Source organism: Pyricularia oryzae, chromosome 2, assembly GCF_000002495.2.
Source record: "Pyricularia oryzae 70-15 chromosome 2, whole genome shotgun sequence".
In the NCBI taxonomy this organism is placed as follows: Eukaryota; Fungi; Ascomycota; class Sordariomycetes; order Magnaporthales; family Pyriculariaceae; genus Pyricularia; species Pyricularia oryzae.
Window position 1 is genome coordinate 1,319,534 of NC_017850.1, and position 20,491 is coordinate 1,340,024.

The following is a 20,491-nucleotide window of genomic DNA, read 5'->3' on the forward strand; positions in this document are numbered from 1 at the left end:
AAAGAATCCAGAAGCAAAAAAGAAGGGTTAAAAAAGAGACGAAACGAAGAGCAAAATTTTTGTTTTCTTGTCTAGTTTAGATTCTCACAGCCCGGCCGTATCACGCAGGGTAAATTAATTCCCGTGAACGAATATCCATCCGGTTAGAACTTGATAGACAGGCTTGCTTGCTATTATAGACTCACGGTATAACTCCCTAGTGGGCAACTCCGATTTACCGGTACGGTGCAGTACAGCACGACGAACCCAAGCCAACCCTGCTTCCATACATGTCTCGGTGGCCAGGCTACCCTCAGCCATTAAAAACAATCTACAATTTATTTGTTTATCATTTCTCATATGCAAGGCCAGTTATCGCCCAGCCGTAATCTCACATTGTGGGCAAACATCCAAATTGACATGATTCAAAGGTTGGTGTACGAAAAGGGGCTAACACCTATTACCAGGTAGGTACTCCGTACGTACTGTATGTGCTCTATTACATGTACCTATTTGTACTTACCTGATTAGGCGAGAGCTGCGATGCCGCTTATTATTATAGCGGCACAAACAAACGGACGAACTGAAAGAAGCTCATCGACGCCACAGAATTACCACTGAACAACGGGCATCCTACTTGTCTTTTTTTGCCTGTCTGTGATTTGGACGAGCGAAAGTTGGACGAGGAAAAAAAAAATTAATGACTTGGTGCAAGATTCGCCTGGTCGCAACTCTCACCGGAAACCAATAGCCACAGAAAAATCTTTTTGTATTTATCAACTCGCTCATTTTTTTGGAGTGTAATCTTGGCCGAAAATGGAAATTCGTCCACCGCCAGCTGGAGGTTCAATTGGTTTTGGTTTGGGTCTGATGTGATCGAGCCATCCAGTGAGTCAAGTCAGCACCTCACTCAAACAAAAATACGCCTTGCGCCCTTATTCCCTGGCCTATCATCACTTATTACAAGACAAATAAAACCAGTCATTCATCCACTTATGCTTGTCAATCCAACACCGCTCTTTTTTCTTCCCACACCAGCAGATCAGGTTTTGTTTCGAGTTTTTTTTTTTTTTTTTTTTTTTTTCCTTTGAGGGGGGAGGGGCGTCCGAAGAAGGAAAGAAAAATAAATAAATAATGAACAAAACGATCGAGCGCTCTGTACCGTACCCGTCCTCTCTTGTCGTACGTGTTGCCGCACGATCCGCAGCCCGCAACAAAGTTGGCCTGTGGGTTTTGAAAGTGATGTGATGCGAGCACGAGGTTGTTGCCAAGCTAGGAGGTGCCGAGTCAGCTCTCGGCTTGGTTGGTGCAGTGCGGTGCAGTACAGTGCAGTAGAATGAATGGCCTCTCCCATCGCATCGTCCATTTTTTTTCTAGGTCATGGGTGTTTCGTTGGATTTTGGTCCAGGCGAAGCGGTGGTTTTTACCCGTCGAGCTGAAGGATTTGCCTGCCCACGGGGACAAAAAGGGGAATGAAAGCCAAAAGAAAGTGAAGAGATTAGCCCGTCTAGAGGTGAAATAAAAAATAAAATAAAACAAAAAGTCTGTCTGTCGGTGCGGTTCACAATTTACAAACGAAACCCAGAAAGATGACAGAGTTACCCTTGCTACTGCTCTGAACGCGGCGCCACGGACGAGGCTAAAGTCTCTCTTCGGTACCGTACGTACAGCAGTGATTACGATTACAGCATACATAGACGAAAAGCCGACGACGAATCTTCGTCGGATTCGTCGGCAAATGAATCTCCCCGTCCGCAGATGTTGATTTACAAGGTAATTAACGGGCGATCTACTGTACCTAATGTAACGAACTGTACTGTATTAGAAGCTACCTAGCTAACTACATAAGTAGCCATATCTGAAGATCCTCCTGATCCGGGTGGACAGTGGAGGCGGCTGGGCAATGTAAGTAGGTACCTACCTACCTTACCTAGTCAGTCCAGTCAGTCAGTCTGGTCTTGGCTCTTTATCTTGCGTTCCCCGCACTCTAGCTCAACTTGCACCCAGCCAAAGAGACCCCGTCCAGTCCAGTCTACAGTAAACTCGACTGACTAGACGGATCTTGGGCATCGACCTAACGGTGACTTACAGCTACTACAATATCCACGTTCTTGCCTTTTGCGGTCAAGAGGCGCCCGCCGTCTACAGGCCGACTCGGGGCGAGGTGTCAAATTTCAAGCTCGTGTTACTTGTCAAAGGACGCACCAAAGTCCTAGCACCTTTCTGCAGCATGCGTGAGTAGCTAGCTGGGTAGGTACGCTGGGGTTACAAGTCATCCCGACTTTTCGTATTCATTGGTCCGACGAATAATGAATGGCCTCTTGCCCCGGGCTTGCCATACATACTCCGTACATTTGCCTACCTTGCCCGACTTACCTGACTGGCCTGGCCAAGCTGGCCTCCACTACCTACCTACCAAGCCTGCCTACCTACTTTGCAACCTTGATAATAACACACACACACACACACACACACACACATACGTATCCGTACATAGGCGACCCGTTCTCAAATGCAGTGGCTGCTGGTCGTGCTGTCACCATTCGATTGCCAATGTCGACACGACACATATTTTTTTCTTCGAGATCACTGCATCCCACCGTCGAATCACTTTGACCAGCAAAAGTCAACATCAGCCACCTACGCTTACTTGTGCCGATTGGCTCGATCTCGGGGGTTCGCAAAATAAAATTTTTGACAAACAAACAAAATAAATAAATAAATAAATAAATAAATAAAAAATTAAAAAAACACGGAAGCTTAAGACGGGTCTCAACAATATGCTTCATGGATTGTGTAGAATCAAGCACAAACTACATTTCCACCGGATGTCAAACCGGAAATCCCACGAGCTTGCGTAGGCCTTCTCTCTTTTTCAGCTTTATGCCAGCCCAGGCCCTGCAGATATCCTTTTTTTTTTTTTTTTGGACAAACACTGTGGCGGGAGGATGTGGAAGCGGCCCCAAAATGTATGGGAGCGACAAGGGCAGACACAAGAAAAAATGTCGGGTTCCCAGCATGCTTATCCACCCCCGAGACTGCAATGAATCACATTTGCTAAGGGCGTGACTCCCACCCCTATCACGCTTCGTGCTCGGTCTCGTCGTGCAGCTGACCACAATAGGCAAACGGATATCGTCTTATATCCGCGGGGCTGATTACTCCGTATGCGGACCTTTTGACAGATAAAAATCCACTGCAAGCCAGTGAGGGAGAACAAAAACGAGGGAGTTCCCTGGTTCGAACCGACCACCCCCTCTCCTCTCCCCCTTTTTTCGTGACTTGTTTATTTTTCCCGGTCGCTGCAGGGCCGCCTCTTTTCCCCCTCGCAACCAGGGCCTGGCCAAATAAAAAATGTGTTTAAAACAAAATGATACGAGCGGTAAAAAAACAAAAAAAACGCACCCACGTCGTACAGCGTAACTGTGGTCTAGACGGACGGGGAGAAGATCCCTCGAGGCGAAGCGAAAACAAAATTGAGAATGATAAGAGCAGCAGAACTAAGAAGAAGCAAAATGAAAGCAGAAAAAAAAGATGAAAAGAAAAGAAGCCCACCCTAACTCTTTTGTTACTTATTTTCTCTTTTCTGTGCCAGTCGGCAAACCAAAACACCGCCGATTTGTGCTGTTGATCCCGGCCTTTTTCGCCCCTCCCTCCCAAGGCCATGTTACGGTCGCCGCTTTTTTTCGGTCATTGGAGGAGCGAGGCATGGGATGGGCGAACGCCCTCGCGCCCTTGAGACATGAGTAGTTTAGCTGTAAGAGGCACCACAACAGGCACCACACAAAACTTCCCTCCTCCCAAAAAAAAAGTGCGCCATCGTCATGTCATTTCACTTTTGCCCAGCTCCGCCCGCCACCGCTCATCCGCGCGGCTCCCCCTCCGGCGATCCGCTTTTGATAAAATACGGAGCGAAAGAGATGAAAAACATTTAGCGGATGAAATCTTTCTGCCCCGAGAGAGAGGGAACAAAACCTACTTCAAGTATGCCAGCAGGGCATACCCCAGAGTATTGTAGATAGGTAAGGTTGGGCGCTTTTACAAACAAGGCAACTCCGTATATTGAAAAAGGGTGGGGAATAGCTCCGTAGACAGACAGAGCAAAAAGTACAGGCGTTGATTGGGGAAAAACAACTCGAACCCGGACCGAACCAACTTTTTAGGCTCATGCCCTGGGGAGGAGGGCCTGGGCCTTGGCCGATCAGCCCTTTTGAACTCCGTTCTACGGTCTGCCTAGGACTTTTTTTTTTTTTTTTTTTTTTTTTGGTTGCGGTGGGTGGTGCCGCATGGACATCAATCACAAGACCATTACGAAAAAAAAAGAGACAGTCTTGGGGTTGCCCTGTCTATTATTTTTGTTTTATTCTGTTTGATTTTGTTTCGTTCCACAAAAGTTCTTGCTTCTTCCCCGGCTCGGCTCTGCCGCGTTAGGGTGCAAGAGGGGAGAACCTCCGCTTGACAAAACAAAACCAAAAAAATAATTGTAGCATCTTCAGCACAAAAAAAAAGGCCACATCCGACATGAGAAAAAAAGAAAGCAAGATCCCTGACTAGACAGATTACGTCCAGCTTTCTTAAACCAAAAAAAAATTCAACATAATCAGCCCCTGCCTCTCTGCCGCCTTTGCTCCGTAGGCATGAAATTGAACTGCAACTTGCCCCGATTGGAATGGAATCCCCATGTATTTTCTCACCCGTTTATCGATTGGATCCCTTTTTTTTTCTTTCAGGATAGGATATCTTTACCGCATCCATCATATCGTTCATCATTTCATCAATCGTCATCATCAAACTCTCGTGGCAGGGGTCCGGGCGGACATTCAGAACACTTCCCTTCTCTCCCCCCTCCTATCTAACTAAGGTACCCTTGTTGAAATTGACTTTGGAGAATACACACACACAGTACTGCGGGGTTGTATTATCTACGGAGTATTGTATGCTGCGTAATGTTGACGATGGTCTTCCTGGGCTTTCATTTCTTTCTCCCCCTTTTCCACCCCTCCTCTCTTATCTGTGAATACTGCGCTTGTTAAAATGCTCAACAAGGGAACACCTGCAAAAACAACAAAAAAGCCTGGCCCGCAATCCAAGACCCGACCCCCAGAAAGTACGTGACCCTGCCCAGGGGGAGACCGCCTAGCCGAGTTCGCGTGATCTCTTTGAACACCAATCACCGGCGGTCAACTAGCGATGGCCGGACAAAAAGCTGCGGCAAATAGGGAGCCGATAATTTTTTGTTGATGTGTGCGACGCTCTCACGAGCCGAGCACTTGTATTTTGAATACAGGTTCAGCAGACCGTGAAAACTAAACAAGTCTGCACCTCCCCCGGAAACCATCATAGGCCCGACCGAATCCAAGGGATCTTCACCGATAAAAAAAGAATATAAACAGTCATTGTCGGCATTTGATCTAGATCATACGTTAAAGGCAGTCAGGCTACCACTCTCCACCTCGACAAGCGCAGCCACCCTCAGAACACGTGCGGTATTAGTAGCCTGCTTGGGATAAGACAGGAAAAAATAAACAGCCCAAAGTGATACTCTACTTCTTGACAAGCTTGTATTTGCCACCGACGACTTCCATTTGTCCCTCGGCCACCTTTTGCGCCAGAAACTCTTGCAGCTCCTCGTTGCTCCAGGGGAAACCTCCGGCCATCATCATCTTCATCATCATGGAGATCTGAGCCAGCGGCATCGACGCCGCCGAGTTGGTCAACATGCCCACGATGAACTGCCAGCAGACCGTCTGCTGCTGCTGCACCTTGGCATCGACCGACGTCGTTCCCGCGCGGTTCCTGCGCATCGCTGCAGCGGCTGCCGCCTCGGCCGGCGTCTGCTCGGTCCCGGGCGAGCGCCCCTCTGTTGCTGCCGCGCCGGATCCACTTTCGTCTTCCTGCTGTTCTCCCGAGGCCGGGAGCGTCTCCATGACGGCAAAAACGTCGTCGCCGACTCGCTTGAGAACGCGCTGTTCTACCCAAAATTCGAGTGCCTGTATAATCAGGTCCTCATCCATTTGTAGCGTCATGTAGAGCTCTTCGACCGACTTGCGAACCTCACCCCCATCACCCTCGTCTTCCTGGAACGCGTAGATGACTGTAGCCTCCCACGTCCTACAGACCACCGACACGCTGCGGTCCTGTAGCTCCAGGTCTACCGTTGCCTGTCCGAGGTGGTTGAGCCATGTGAGACGGCGTGAGGATTTGATCTGTTCGTAGCCCTTCTCGTAATGTTTCTGCTTGTCCAATATCGGTTGTGGGAGCAGGAAGTGCTCCTTGTTCATAGTGGGCCAGAACAGCCGGGAGAGGATGCGTGCAGTGTAGCGAAGGTCGGCCGGCTCCTGAGCGGACGCATCATTGGCCCTGGGCGTCCTGAACTGGGCAACGAACTGAGTTCGGCGGACATATGGATCCAACCGACTAGAGTCCTTGATGTCCCTTATCATGACGTCGCAGCTCTGCATCGCACTTTCGCCGAACCGCTTCTTCAGCAGCTGCAAAACCTTGATTTCCTGGTCAAACCTTTCCTGGGACGACAAGAGTCGCTCGGCGATTATGTTTTGAAACTCGTTGATAAAGACATCCTCGGCGCCCAGGGCACTGATCAGAGTACCTATGACGTCCTCTGACTTTGGTCGTTTGTAGTTTACTCCAGCGTCAACAGGGTCCGGCACCCAGTCCATGTCATTCCAGTCAATGTCATCATCTTCAAAACGTCTTCGTCTCTGCTGAGCTGGGTCATTTAACAGCGTAGCCAGCTCCACAAGGCTGGTTGCTTTGGCGCCCACTATGATACTTGTATCCTTGCTGAATGGGCCGGAGCCTGCGCTGGTCCCGAATTCTTCCTGTTCGTTAATCTCATCCGGATTCGCCAGGAGGCCAGTAACCACAAGACGGATCGCATCCTCGCGTTGACACAGGTACAGCTGAAGAGACGGGACGACGCGACCCAAGAGGACCTTGGAGTGGTCCAGTATGTGGAAAGTGCGAATCATGGCAATGTAGACTCGCAGGATCTCGAGCGTCGAGCGTGATGAATGTAGCAGCCTGGCATGCAGTGCGGCCGAAAAGGACTCGCTCAGCTGCAACCTTCTCTGGGGCGTTGCAACGCTAGAACGTAGATCATCCAAACCCCTCTTGCTCTTTGGCCAGTGTAGAACGATATCGAAGAGTTCTGATATCCTTAGCGCCGCGAGACGGCCGAAAGCGATCTCTTTCCATTTGGTGACGTCGGCGAATGAGACGCATGGTCCGTCAGTTGGCTGTTTGGGACCTTCCTCTTCACCCTCCTCATCGGCCATCAAGCGTAAGGCCTCCAACGCAAGACGTGCAAAGTGATTCTCCACCCAGTGTCCCAGAATGGCAGTGCATGTAGGGTTCCTCTCGGCAACTCCAGTAGCTGTTCGATAGCCTCGCCGCCTATGATCCTGCTCATCCGGGGTATCCTCTGACATCCACGTGCCGGCGAAAGCGCCAGATATAAAGTCAGACATGAGTTTGTCCATGACTTCGGCAAACAGCACATGAGTCTGCTCTCCCGTCAAGCCGACGGTGGCAAGCGATCCGACAAGCTCGTGCAGACGCTTCCTCGCCACCATGGGTTCCAAGTCGTCGTCCCTAGGCGCAGCGGGCCGTCGGGAGGAGACCACCGGTTTTCTTGGCCTCCCCGGTCCAGAAGCCGATGGTTTTGCGCTATCGCCGTCATTTTCCACCCCTGAGATTCCAAGTATGCGGCTTACGAGCGAGGTCAACACCACACGCAGCGATGCGATGAGATCTTCCGGAACCGAATTCCCCACCAGCGAGCGAACATCCTTGCGGAAACGCCTCGCGAGCACCTCGACGCCTTCTGAAGCGTCCTCCATATCCACGTCCATACCTTGTGCCTCCTGATCCCGCCGTGAGCCCAGGTCGTGATAGCCCCTGAGAATGAGAGCCAGCCCGTAGTCGTACTGCCGGAAAGCAGCCTCCAATGTCCGGACGCTATTCATGACAGCGGTCATGTGCTGGTCAAAGACCGAGCCGCGCATCTTGTGCCCTTGCCCAAGAGTATCATGGGCGGCGCAGGCGGACAGCATCGGGACGACATGCTGCGCAAAGTGCTGCCGGACCTGCTGCGAGTGCCACAGCAGTATGTTCTCGGTATGATTCGCCCGCGGCAGGGAGACCCTGGCGTCCAGCACCATCCGGAGGGCGGCCTGGAACTCGGCCTCGGAGCCGGCATCTTGGGACGAGAGCAGCTGCGACTCCGGGAGCAGGGTACCGAACGAATCCTCAGCCGTCACGGTCGAGGGCAGGGCCACGCGGGAGGTCACCACGTGCCAGGCCCGATCGTAGGTGATCTGATCGTCGGCAGCGCTCCTGAGGTCGGGGCCGGCCAGGTCGACGCCGCCAAGTCCAAGACCAAGAGGGGGAGCTGGACTGCGTGGAGACCTGCGGCTCCCGGCGGCTCGGTTCTGAGCTCTGGTGCCATGGAGCGCGCCTGGAAAGGATTCCGACCCCGCAGCAGCAGAGGCGTCAACGGTGACACCTCCAACAGCTCCCCCAAAGGGCTGTCCCTGGTCGGGGAACCTAGGCGTTGGCGTTGCTTGTGGGGTGGGGTTCGAGGGCTCCGGAAAGACGGAATTCCAGACCTGCCGCCTATGAGCCTTGAAGCTAGATGCTACGGCGGCTGACATGGTGCATCATACAAAATGCAGGCGAGTTGGATTGGCGGCTGGGCAACGGGATTTGGAACGTGCAGTCAGCATTCGAGAGATTCAGATGCTTTCCCCCTCGCGTAGGAGGTGCCTTGGTGTGTGGTTGAAGCCGGCCAGGAAAAGAGGCCCGTTCAAGCGCCAGGAAGACCAGGGTATGGCGTGAGATAGGCGCGCCTAAAAGGTGAGAGCCCGACAGAGGTAAAATTACGGGCGCGCCGAGCTTCAGGTCGGTCAAGGTCGTCCGCATGGAGGTATAGAGCAGTAGCAAACAGTGGAGGGTGCTTCGAAATTTCCCTTGCGTGGTCAATCGTTTTGTCGTCGCTTCGCTTATGCAGCTGCTGACCAAGGGCAGGAGGGTTTAGACGCCGTTCTACTCGGGAAGGATCCTGAAAGGCGGCCTTGCCTTCCCGTCCATTTGCTTGTATTTTTCTGTTTCTGTTGGATCAAATCAACTAACGACGCGCCCGCGCTTAATTGATGTAAACAGGGGAACGGCAGTGGATCTGACCCACCACACCACACCACACCAACCATACTGTGCGAAGCTCGACATTCGGCATTATGTCGGAGCACTGTGTATCAACTACGCTCCCTAACACGGATACTGCTAGAATAGAACTAGACCTAGGCCTACTTGATATCTGCTCTGGTGACATACAAATTGAGACTGCATTCTCGACAACAAATAACAATACACCCTTCCCCTTCCAGCCACCGTGGTTGCAAATATGCATCCTAGCAACTACTTGAATCCTTCAATACTACCTACAACCCCAGGCTGCAGGCAGGATACTATGCCACCCCTCTTCACACGCCCATGAAACCCACCCGATTCTTGTATCTTTTTCTGCTTGTCATAAAGACACCCTGAGATGTGCATTCAGGGGATACATACATGTACATATCCTCCAGCTTCTGCTAGCATGCCGCCCTTGCCGTCGCCACAGTGCTCCCGTCGCTCTGGCCACGCCTCCCAGCTATCCCCCACGCCGAACTTCAATCCCTGCGAGACAAAGAGGGGCTCAGTTCATCCTCTTGCCCAAGCGAAGGGCGCGCTTCTGCGAGCTGCATCCTTTGGCTAGGTAGTTTTATTGCATGCTTTGGTGCCTCATCCAGGTACACTCTGCAGGCCACTAACAGTCTCAAATGAGCAAGTGCCTAGGCCTGTCTTTGGCAAATCCACATTTCAGGAGAGCCATCAAGCCAACGTAAGTTATTGGTTTGCTTAGCGCGCTGACGAGAGAAGACTTTTCCGACTTCAATGATCCGTTGGGAACATACCGGCACACCAACGCACACTTCATTGGCGCTTGTATCTGCCGAAGTCGGCCAAGGTCACATGGCACTGTAGCCAAGGCATGTGGTTCGATGACCCAAGTCATGGCAAGTATGTACCAAAGTGCTTCATCAGTCTTCACTCCTGTATACGAGCTTCATCAGTTCAAAGATTTCATGAGTACCCAAGTAGACCCAGTCGTTGATAGTTTGCTGGGCCCAGGTGAGTGAGTACAACGCGCAGCTTGCGAGTAAAACTGACACTCCGATCCTTTGTGGGTACATTGACGGTGGCATGGCAGCCTACATCGCATAGAAATAGACATAACTTACTACGATTGAATGGAAAGGGGGCTTTCAAGGTGCGCAGATCATTATTCTACTACAACCGGAGAAGTGAGAACATTCTCCGCAGTCCAAAGCCTAGAGCAGCGAAGATCTTGTTCCTGTTTGTCCTTCCACATCCGGGCAAGTGGCTTGTTATCCCTTGGAAGAGGAAGCACCAAGACAGCAGGGGTCATCGAACGGAGGTTGCCGCCTAGAGCAACGTAGGTAGGAGATCCATACCGACCCAACAAGGTATCAAGGTTTGGCGTGGGGGAAAGTGGCGGCAATGAGAACCTGCCATAATGAGTACCGTAAGCGTTTCAAGTCGGATGATGTAGCTGGTAGGCCGCTCGGGTGTTCCAGCGCGGCAAGCATATGTGTACACGCTGTACATTGGTTGAGGTGTCGCCTCATCCTGTCTTCTGGCTCGCTTGTTTCGTGTGGTTGAGCACGTAGAGCTATTCGGTACACGCCACTCACAGAAACGCTTTCCAGCCCAAGTCCGTTTTGAAAGCCTTCCTCCGATTTTTGTTCGAGACTGATTTAGGCACCGAGGATCAGAGACTTGATGAGTGGCGCGGGTATCGCAATGATCGACCACTTTTCTTGGGTGATTTTGGTATACCAAACACAAACGCACAATTTTAGACGAGGCAGGCCTCGAACGAGTCTAGAGAGCCCATGCGCCTCCCCTATTCTTGGGGGGGGGGGGGGGGAGGAGGAGAAGCTCCGCCGAGTATACTGCGTATTGGCCCTGCATACTGGCGGTGGACTCCCCAGTGCCTAGATGACAACAGAATGGGGGTACATGTGGATTCGTAGGCAGCTGCGAATCTGGCAGTGGCTGCGGCTTCTAGGTAGTGTCAGTTGACATCTTGGCAACGACTAGATTGCCGCAAGAAGCAAGTAGCAATATAGCCCCACTGACCGTCACCTTGTTGAAGAATTGCGGTAACAGCTTGAAGAAGGAAGAAAAAAAAAGGAATTGGCGCCAAGAAAACAGTGATGATGGGGCGTGATGGGGGGTACTTGATTTTTACGTGGTAAACAGGCATCAAGCAATGAGCATGGCTGTTGAGGCATAAACCGCATCCACAACGAAGCACTCATGGTGCTCGTCTGGTTTGTTGGACGGGGCAATGGTTAATTGCTTGCTGATGGGGACTGGGCCACTACAGGGGTTCGCCGGTCCCGAGAAATCTTGGTTGATATGATGAGTGCCGATAACAACACCATAAAAAGGTTATCCACAGTAAGCCCTTGTCAGCGGCCACAACATACCGCCGCACTGACCATTGTACATTGAGAATGTACCTATGGTATGGTTGTAGACAGGGGGTGAGTTCTTGGGCGAGCGGATGCCTGGCAGTTTGTGACTTTTTTTTTTTGTTTTTTTATCTTTTTTCTTCTTCTGTTCAATTACTGCTGATCATGGTGTATTGTGAGTGACAGTGGCACAAGTGCTGCTCTCAGCTTCCGGGCCCTGGACGTGGCGCATGGTTTTGGTTCAGCTGGGCGCATCCGCAACTGTAGAAACAACAGGCGGTCTGTAACGGTTTGTGCAGTTTGGATTGGGTTGGGCTGTGTTGGTGTGTTGATGTGTTGATGCGGCAATCGTGCATCCTCGCGTAGGGCTGGGCTTCTCCCGCAGTCCCTGTTGAAGAGCTGACATGACCCCGTCCCGGGCATGCAAACAGAGCTAATCTGACCGCGCCACTGGAGTGCTTGTGGCACTTGGTTGGCTATTTGATGTCGGGGGCAGCAGCTTCTTTGTTGCCCATATTGGTGCGATTCGGATCGCGACTAAAAGATCAGGGTGTTGATTTCGATTCGCACACGCTAGCCATCCATGGGGCGTTTGCAGGCAGGTGCTGCTTGCGTTACCCTATTTTTTAACCCCATAGGATTTGAGGATTGGCCGGTTATTACAACAACAGCCAAGCGTAGATTGTGAGATGTATGGTAGGTTAAAATGTAAAATGACCTACCTATAGGACTGGCATTAGCTACCTGAACTAAGCTTGAGAATTGGTAGTGGAGCTTAGTACCTTGCTCTTAATTTCCAAACGTCCCTCAACCGTTTTGGTGGCTTGCTTTTGTAACTTTGACCAAATGTCCCCCCAGCGCCTCTTTTGTTGTAGATCTCCATCAATCAATCAAGTCAGGTTGTCGCGCACGGATGGGAAGCTTGCATGTGCCGAAGTATTGGATCCACCTGGCCGCAACAGCGGCTGCCCGGACCAACGGTATTACCAAGCTTGTGCATGATATTGCAGGACTCGGTTTTTATATTTCCCTCATTTCATTTGTTGATGTTTCCGCCCACATTGCAAAAAGAGGTGCATGCCTCGCCCCCAAGCCACGATGCAGATGGAAACAAGTGGTTCGGGTCGGACTTGAACCGTCCTCAGACAAATGACGAAATGGAGAAATGTCGAATGTGGCTTGGGTTTTGGTCCTGCTTCAAAACAGTTCTTCTTCCGCCTCTTTGACCCAAGCCAGCCAGCCGTCAGATCTCAAGGTGACATGGATCGTCTCCCCGCACAGGTTGTGGTGCTATTTTGGTCGAGGCTGTGAATCTTGCTTACCCTGACGTCCAACGCCTTACTCTGTGTTTTGGGGCCCGGTACCCGCGGACAGTACAACAAGCAGGTAAACAAATCTAAATCATCAAAACATTCCTATGCGGAGATGGCTTTCAATTTGAATTGACCAAAAAAGAATCTCGGTCGGGCCTGTCTCGATGTGCCGCATCGTGGATTAAGATTGAACATCGGACGTCAAAGAGATGATGGGGTTTGATGGAGACCCAATTCCCTGGGTTCTATAGGCCTGAAGGTGGATACGATTGATTGGATTGGATGCGACGGTTTCGGACTTTTTCCCTTCACACCCCACCGTGTGCCTTTGGGGCCTTGGGCATTTGCTGTTTCCACCTAACCTTACTTACTACAAAGTACAAGCCAAGGTAATAATCGCCCATCGGTCCCGAAATCGTTGCCAGACTCGACTACTATGTAAAAGGCTAGCCAAATACTACTTAATCACGTACCACTAGTCCTAGAGAAAGTGGGGGAGGCGCAACTTTTCCCACAACGAAGGCCCAGGTCTGAGACGCTGGGCTTGGTCCAAGTAGCAATTTCCACTTAGATTGTAGTTTTTTTTTTTTTTCCTCCCCGATCATATAACATATAACTGAAAAACAAGTCAATTTGCAAAAGAAGTAAACCCCACCCTGGATTGGATTGTTTTTATTATGGCGCTCGTACAGCATTTTCGATTTTATTTCCTGGGGCCCAAACTTTCTACTTGTCTCAATGCTGTTGCCTAGCCTGGTCCATATTACGGAGGGTACACTTGACGTTGCATTTGTGTAGCTCCATTAATGCAAGTGTGGGCGGGCTTGTTTGACATATGCGGCCGCGCCTCCATCGGACCTTTCGGGGTACCTAAACAAGTAGGTAAGATAATACCTGTAGTCTTAGTACTTTAGGTACCATTGGTACCGTACCAAGCCAGCTGAGGTAAGGTAGGTAGGTACCTAGGTAGGTAGGTATACAGCCTCAGATGACTACCTACCTATCCGAGCATATGCAATACAGTAATTACAGTAAACAAATACACATTCATGGCAGCCACATCTGCTCACGCGCTAGACCTAGATATGCGTGTTTTGGAAAACGAATTTGGGAATGGAAAAAATGACTGGACCAGAACTGAAACAACAATAAACTGTATAGACAACGGCAGGGCGATGGCAAACTGCCCCTGCGGTATCATGATGAATATGGACTATAGAAAACCAAAGCCAAAATACGGTCCAACATGGCCGTCAAGATCCTAATATGACAATCAAGAAACGAATGTTAAAAATGTCCCAAGTTCTAGAAGATGGTGGTATCAAATAGAAGAAAAAAAGTTTCAAGCCAATCAAGTAGCACCTCCCAGTGTGATAACGCTTATTCTCATCAAGTTGGACGGCTCATGGGCTGATATCAACAGCCTATGAAGCCCAGAAAGGTGATCGGTGAAGAAGAGTAAAAAAAAAAGTAAACAATCCAACGCAACGCCACCGTCCCATCAGTTCATTTTTCTTGGGAAGGGTAACCCAAGGAATATCATAACGCTTTTTTTCCCTAATATCAAATACCAATCAAAGATGAATAAGTTGAGAAAAAGGCCGTTCATCGGTATGAACGAGGTTGGAATTCGCCCCTGAACCTTCAGGTCAAGTCCAACTGCCTGTCAAGGTTGTCTCCATACAGGTTATGTGCTACGTCGTGCTTTACACTTGTCGTTTTGCTGATGACCGTTCCTCGCCGTCGTTCGAGTAAATTCGGCTCCGCAGTTCGGGCAGACTGACTTCGTGGCTTGGCCAGACTTCTCCCGCTGGTGCCTGAGAAGGTTGCTAAAGGTTGAAAATTGGCGACCATTGCATCCGTGCTCCCAGCATTGCGGCTTGGGCCGGCTTCCCACTACTCGCACGTTGTGAGCTGCGTCTTGCTGTTGGACGTGAGCCGCCGATGAGTGGTGTGGCGGCGAAGAGCCAGGTACAGGACCCATCATCGACATCGCGTTCGCGTATATGAGACCAGGTGCCTGCGGCCGGTGCTGCTGATCGTGGGTTCCGAGGTTGACACGACTGTGCGGGATTGTTAGCGCCGTTGCTGCTTGTGAGAAATCATCTCCCAGCAAGGAGTCAGCTAACCCATAATGTGAAGGTAATCCTGGCGGCGTGGTCGTCGGGTATGCAGGCTGGTATTCCTGCAGATACGGTTGCGGTTGGTACGGGTTCGAGAAGACGGTCTGGCTTTGAGGGTCCGATGGAAGAGAAGTTGAATAAGTGGGGAGGCTGTAGGATGCTGCGGATGTGAGAGACGTCGGCGGTTCGGCGAGTAGTGAGATTTGCGTTGGGCCAGTTGTGTAAACAGGAAGAGAAGCTGGTGTTGCGAGCTCCGCAAGAGACACGGGTGGAGACTGCCCGTATGTCGAGCCGCTGCCTGCCCTTCTCATCCTGGCAGCGTTCTTCGAGTTGCGACGCGCCTGGTCTTGCTGGCGCTTGAGTTCGCGTTGCTCTGCTGACATGTTGCGCGGTGGACTTGCTGTGACGGAGCTAGTACCGCTGGGGGGAGTCAGACTGGCTTCCGAGCCGTAGTGACCCAATTGGTGACCTAAAAGCCCACTATTGTTACCAGACTCGAGCACTACACATGGGGTTTGTTAGGTTAGACTACTCGTGAAGAAAAAGAAAACAAAACAACATGCTCATCGGCGCGTGACGAGGCAGTCTAGCTATAACTTACCAGACCAGCTATAGGAAGAGCGGGGTCCCATATCGAACATCGGGTCAAAGTTCAGTGATGCCACAGCGCTATACAGAGAGTTAGTTGATTCCCAGGACGAAGGGCCATGTAAGAAGTGGTGGCTGGTGAGGACTGAGGCCTGATCTGAAAAGGGCACAAACCTCATGTTGGCAGACTGAGGAGTCGGGAGCGAGGTGGACGAATTCGAATTCTGAGGCACTTCGTCCACGGGGTCGACCTTTAAAAGAGGAGGACCTTGATCTGACGGCTGCGACGTTTGGACGTTGAACCAAGCTGCGTTTAAAATATCCTCGGAGAGCTGCGGAAAGGGTGCATGTGAAGTCTGTGATGCAGGGGTCGGTAGGAAGCCCTGGATGTGCCGGACGGCGAGCTCGGGGCTAATATAAGGTGAGGATGTTGTTCTTTGCGAAGATGCCGATGAAGACTGTGTGCCACTGAGGTCGAGTGGTTGCGCTCCTCGTGGTGAGCTAGACAGTTGAAGTGTGTTGAGCAAACTTCTTGTTGTCGAGACACCGCTGCTGGCTCTGGACCTATGGTTCAGTGAGTGACTGTCCTCGTGAAAATGTTCTGAGGGGTCCATCGCGAAAGACAAAGGAAAAGAAGAAAAAGAAATAGCTGGCTGGTAGCAGTCCAGGCGGCACATACGGTGCTTGTCGTCGAATGAGTCCGTGGTGGGGCGTGGTGTGGTATGTAAGGTATCTTTTCTACTTTGGTGCTATGGGAAATAGCTCAGATAAACATAAATGAGGCTTCTTTTCGGAGCAGATTTAGGTTGGATGCGTGATTCAGGGTCGAGATGATTTTCGAGCTACGTCCCAGCAGCGAAGCTGAAGGTGCGGCGGTAGGGCTCAGATATAATATAAAGGGGCGTGCAAGGCCCAGGCACCGGTGAAACAGCGATGGATGTCCCACGAAGAGTGATATGAGGACAGTCGAGGAGTAGTAAGGTTGGGTTTGGCGGATGGATGCTAGCCTTGGCCTCAGCCACTCTGCAAGAGACGAGTGCGAACAAGCCGGGACCGGGGCAAGGTTATATCCAAGTGCAGAGAGGTGAAGAGGTGTAAAGACGTTGTAACCTAATTCCAGTTGATGCGCACTACATCTTTTTTTTTTCTTTTTTTTTTCGTGGCGGCAGGGAATTTCGATTTAAAAGATATCCAACCTAGATGAGCAGCAGCTCCTGGGGTTGTGAGGGGTGGCGTGGTTCTAGGGCAATACCGTAGCTCCATTTGGTCTTTACCCTGAGCAGAGGACGGGAGATGACGGGGGTGTAGGTACACACCTTTGACCGGGGAGGGGGCGCAAGGGGGCGTACATCGCGTCTATCAGACCAAGTCTCCTTGTACGCGCGATGGAGAAAGGTGTGAGTGGATGATACCAGGGTTGATTTCAAGGCAAGTTCTTTCATCTAGTACTGCGTACTGCACTTTATTGCTTAATGTAAAGGAAGACCATGTACGTGTGTAGTAGGTTGAATAGACACAAGGCCACCGCATTGCAATCTCGCGAGGCATGGGCAGAAGCGAAGCAGAAGCTTTGGACAATTGGTTACTTGTTGCAAACCAGAGAGTCCCATCCACCCCATCTTACTGTGCGTTGTCTCTTTTTTCCCCCTTGGGACTGGACTTGTGCGAGAGGAGCAAGTGGTGGAGGGTGGTGTCTGTTTGTCTTTGCTAGGGGAGAAGAATAATTAGCGAATAGCTGCCAATCGAATCCGGGGGAGCCCACAGTTACCCTGTTTGTTGTCTGCCTCTGTTTTTTTTTTTTTCTGTACATTTTACGTTAAGGGAGGAGGGGTGAAAGAAACCCCCAAGGGAGTGAGCGCAGTCTAGCCGCGGGTCTTTGGGGCGCGGGTCTTGTTAGTAGTACTTGTAGTAATTTTGGCTGGGTGGAACTAACGCATCGTTTCCCCTGCACAGACGCCGACTTGAGATGAACGAAGAGTGTACCCAAGTAAGCCGGATCGTCCAAGCTTCTAGGGAAACCCCAGCCCCTAGTCGTTTTACTGTACCATACTAGACCTACCGGTAGCAATTTGTTGTTGTTGTTGTTGTTGTTGTTGTTGTTGTTGTTGTTGTTGCCTGAGGCGCCGGGACCGAGAGGTTTGTCCAACTCCCGTCAGCTAATCTTGGCCTTTGTGGCGGTGCAGCGACAAAGTCGAAGACTAGGCTACCGAGATTAATCATGTTGTAGAAATTGATTACAGTACTTTGAGGCAAGCAAGTAGTAGGTAGGTAACTAAAAGCCACCTTAGGCGACGGTAGAAACTAATGGGAAAGGAGTAGTCGGAATAGGCAGCTTTGAAGTCGTTGAATTTTGTTGTTCAGCAATTGCTAAGATACTGCGGGCATGGACAAACGGGGCAAACATGGCGGTGATGCTGACAAGGCAAGGTGTACCTACCCTACCACGTTTGAACGACGTCCAGTATTGGAAACAGGCTCCACTTCAGCTGCTTCTTTTGGTTGTTCTGTGTGCCTTCCGTTGTTACCGAGTGGAGTATCGGCGACTTGGTGGATTCAGTGGGGGAACAGGTTGGTGAGAAACTAAACCCCTTCCAATCGGCGCGTTAATTGAGCAAATCAAGAGTTGCAAGCCCATCCCTGCCGTCAGATTTGTCCCGCTCCACTCCACTGTCGGAGGCGCGAAGTGCGGTATATGCTATGTACCGTACGCCGAACCTGCCTTGTGTAATGTTGACGTGGTTCTAGCGCAGCTTTGTGGTGGATGTCTTTGCGGGTAGACTTGCCATAGCAGCATCGGAATCTGAGATTTCCATGTTATAATATTGAAAGACGCTTAATATCCATAATGTCTCGTCCTACGAAAGACCCTGATGAGCTTGATCAATTCTCATCCCATCGCTTGGGTACAGCGGGCATTAGGCACGTGTTGGAAAGTGGGGGGGATTTGATAGGTACCTTAAACAGGTAGGTACTTACTTTGTATTGTAATACACCCCAGCGTCGCTCGGTATTTTGCTGCACGGTAGGTCAGAAGCCCAGAGATAGAGTGGAAATCATTTTCTAACTCGGGTGAGCTACAACGGTAATGCTGACCTTGACATCCATTCAAAGTGGGGAACCAAATACGATACAACGTGGTTGAGAAAAGATGCAGGGTACTTTCAGAGGTACTCAAAAAGAAGACAGTGGCACGTGCACTCAAACGGCCAACGCGCACATATGAATGGCGATCCATGGCAATCGATTTTGACGACATGGGACCCACCATGTTGGGACAGGAGGGAAAAAACGACACCAAACATGAGTTCGTTGACAGTGGGTGAGGGTTTTTTCTCTCTCTTTCCCCCGAACACCATTCCACATGGCACCGCACAAACACCACAATCCAGTTACAACACACCCAAATGGCTCGCTCATACAACTTCTGTGGGCTCCAGCACTTAAAGGATTCGAATCCCTGTCGATTTCTCTAATAAGCGGGCCCGACAGCAGCATTGTCGCGGCAAGGCTAGTGGCCTTTGTCGTGCCCCTTCAATCATGATTTCTGGAGACGGCGAGCGGCAACTAGCTGACGGCGGATCACGCAACTGGGCAACTGGGAAGCTGCAGTCGCACCATGCCCTACCCACCGACCGCTTGCTTGCTACAGGCCCCGTCACCAGCATGAGATAACCTGGAACGAAAGCACATGCAATATGCTGCCTAGAGGTATCACCTACGTACCTACTGTACCTACCCACCTTACATTAGGAACATACATGCCTTATTTACTATACTGCCCTACGGGGAGTAGCCGGAACGTGCACCTCGCCCTACAGTCGTTCGTTTTATCACAGACAATCGCCAGACCTAGTCCTAGAACTAGGTAGAATCCATGCACACAGCGGGACCGCCTCTCTGTTTTATTACTACCTATGATGATTGTTTCGTTACTGATTCAAATTCCGAATTTCCGGGACCGCTTTATATGTTTAGCCACTATGATTATCATTTTATTACTCATTCAGGTTCCGAAATTCCGGCTACAGGTCTTGAAAATGGTTCGAAATGGCAATTCACAAAGTCGCTGGTTTCCACCACAATCCACTTCCGTCATAAAGATGTTGAATCCACGCAGCAGATAACAATAAAATGCACGAGGCCTTTTCGAGAAATATCAGGCGAGAGACCAAGACAACCCCTCTCTTTCTTCCATTCTCACCCTCCACCTTGGAGAGATCCGCGATGCATCAGGGATGGCACACCATATGCATGACAGCCAGGGACTATCCTGTGCCCGACTGATAGGTCTGTACCACTCACTGTACATTTTGGTGCTCGCTGTATTCACTTTGGTTAGTTCGACTTCTCAAACATGATGCACACAACCGCTGGCAGTCTCGAAAGGATCATTCTTTCCGCGGGCGGCAGATGCTTCAGCAAACGCTCTAAGCGCTCACACGCGCACAAATTCTTCTGCTGCCTAGGTAATTCTACGAAATAACACCCTTTGATGGATCCCCTGGCAGTCTCACATTTTGGCTGCTGAGCGGAGCGGGATGTTGCCTGAGCGGGATGTCAAGCAACATCCCAGCTGCGTGTTGGCACTAACCTTGACGGCCCGGTCGACTATTCGAGCTAGTACATTGGCAATTTGCAACTCTTTAACGTCACGTTAGTCCCCAAAATGGACTAACCGCCACGACAAAGGGTTGAAACAACACAGAAATCCCTCTGTCATTTGTTCAAGCGAAATATACCCTCCGGGGATACTGTGGTTGGCACGCATCACCCCGAAAACCACCCTGCTTACGTGTCAGCATCATAGACATGCCAAGAGCGATTCCCAAAGCATCGGACTTGTCTCCGACACCAGAAGTATTCTATCATGATGCTGAGATCAAATCGAGGCGTGTCTTCGGAGCTAGCCGCATCCACGGTGAAC

The 20,491-nt window shown here is 50.7% G+C and overlaps 6 protein-coding genes across 6 annotated transcripts; 2 read left to right on the top strand and 4 right to left on the bottom strand.

Annotated features, from left to right (window-relative positions):
* Positions 1-1,113: 1,113 nt before the first annotated feature.
* On the top strand, positions 1,114-2,221 carry MGG_04723 (uncharacterized protein; the record flags this gene model as incomplete). The annotated part of the gene is made up of 5 exons (XM_003713646.1): positions 1,114-1,205; positions 1,357-1,468; positions 1,523-1,639; positions 1,832-1,884; positions 2,071-2,221. 5 exons carry the CDS (start codon positions 1,114-1,116, stop codon positions 2,219-2,221), a joined length of 525 nt encoding a protein of 174 aa, XP_003713694.1.
* Positions 2,222-4,809: 2,588 nt separating this feature from the next.
* MGG_04724 (anaphase-promoting complex subunit 2) lies at positions 4,810-9,132 on the bottom strand. Its single transcript, XM_003713647.1, has one exon. The coding sequence runs from the start codon at positions 8,652-8,654 to the stop codon at positions 5,523-5,525; it is 3,132 nt and encodes a 1,043-aa protein (XP_003713695.1). The 5' UTR covers positions 8,655-9,132; the 3' UTR covers positions 4,810-5,522.
* Positions 9,133-9,821: 689 nt separating this feature from the next.
* On the top strand, positions 9,822-10,175 carry MGG_15567 (uncharacterized protein; the record flags this gene model as incomplete). Its single annotated transcript, XM_003713648.1, has 2 exons — positions 9,822-9,883; positions 10,001-10,175. Coding segments are annotated over 2 exons (237 nt in total), but the record flags the coding sequence as incomplete, so codon positions are not given.
* Positions 10,176-10,324: 149 nt separating this feature from the next.
* MGG_04728 (uncharacterized protein) lies at positions 10,325-11,710 on the bottom strand (the record flags this gene model as incomplete). The annotated part of the gene is made up of 5 exons (XM_003713649.1): positions 10,325-10,488; positions 10,758-10,882; positions 11,040-11,130; positions 11,559-11,591; positions 11,701-11,710. The coding sequence occupies 5 exons, from the start codon at positions 11,708-11,710 to the stop codon at positions 10,325-10,327; spliced, it is 423 nt and encodes a 140-aa protein (XP_003713697.1).
* Positions 11,711-14,543: 2,833 nt separating this feature from the next.
* MGG_04729 (uncharacterized protein) lies at positions 14,544-16,918 on the bottom strand (the record flags this gene model as incomplete). The annotated part of the gene is made up of 4 exons (XM_003713650.1): positions 14,544-15,481; positions 15,581-15,648; positions 15,742-16,068; positions 16,884-16,918. 4 exons carry the CDS (start codon positions 16,916-16,918, stop codon positions 14,544-14,546), a joined length of 1,368 nt encoding a protein of 455 aa, XP_003713698.1.
* A 1,390-nt stretch (positions 16,919-18,308) lies between these two features.
* On the bottom strand, positions 18,309-18,835 carry MGG_15568 (uncharacterized protein; the record flags this gene model as incomplete). Its single annotated transcript, XM_003713651.1, has 2 exons — positions 18,309-18,367; positions 18,544-18,835. 2 exons carry the CDS (start codon positions 18,833-18,835, stop codon positions 18,309-18,311), a joined length of 351 nt encoding a protein of 116 aa, XP_003713699.1.
* Between the last annotated feature and the right edge of the window lie 1,656 nt (positions 18,836-20,491).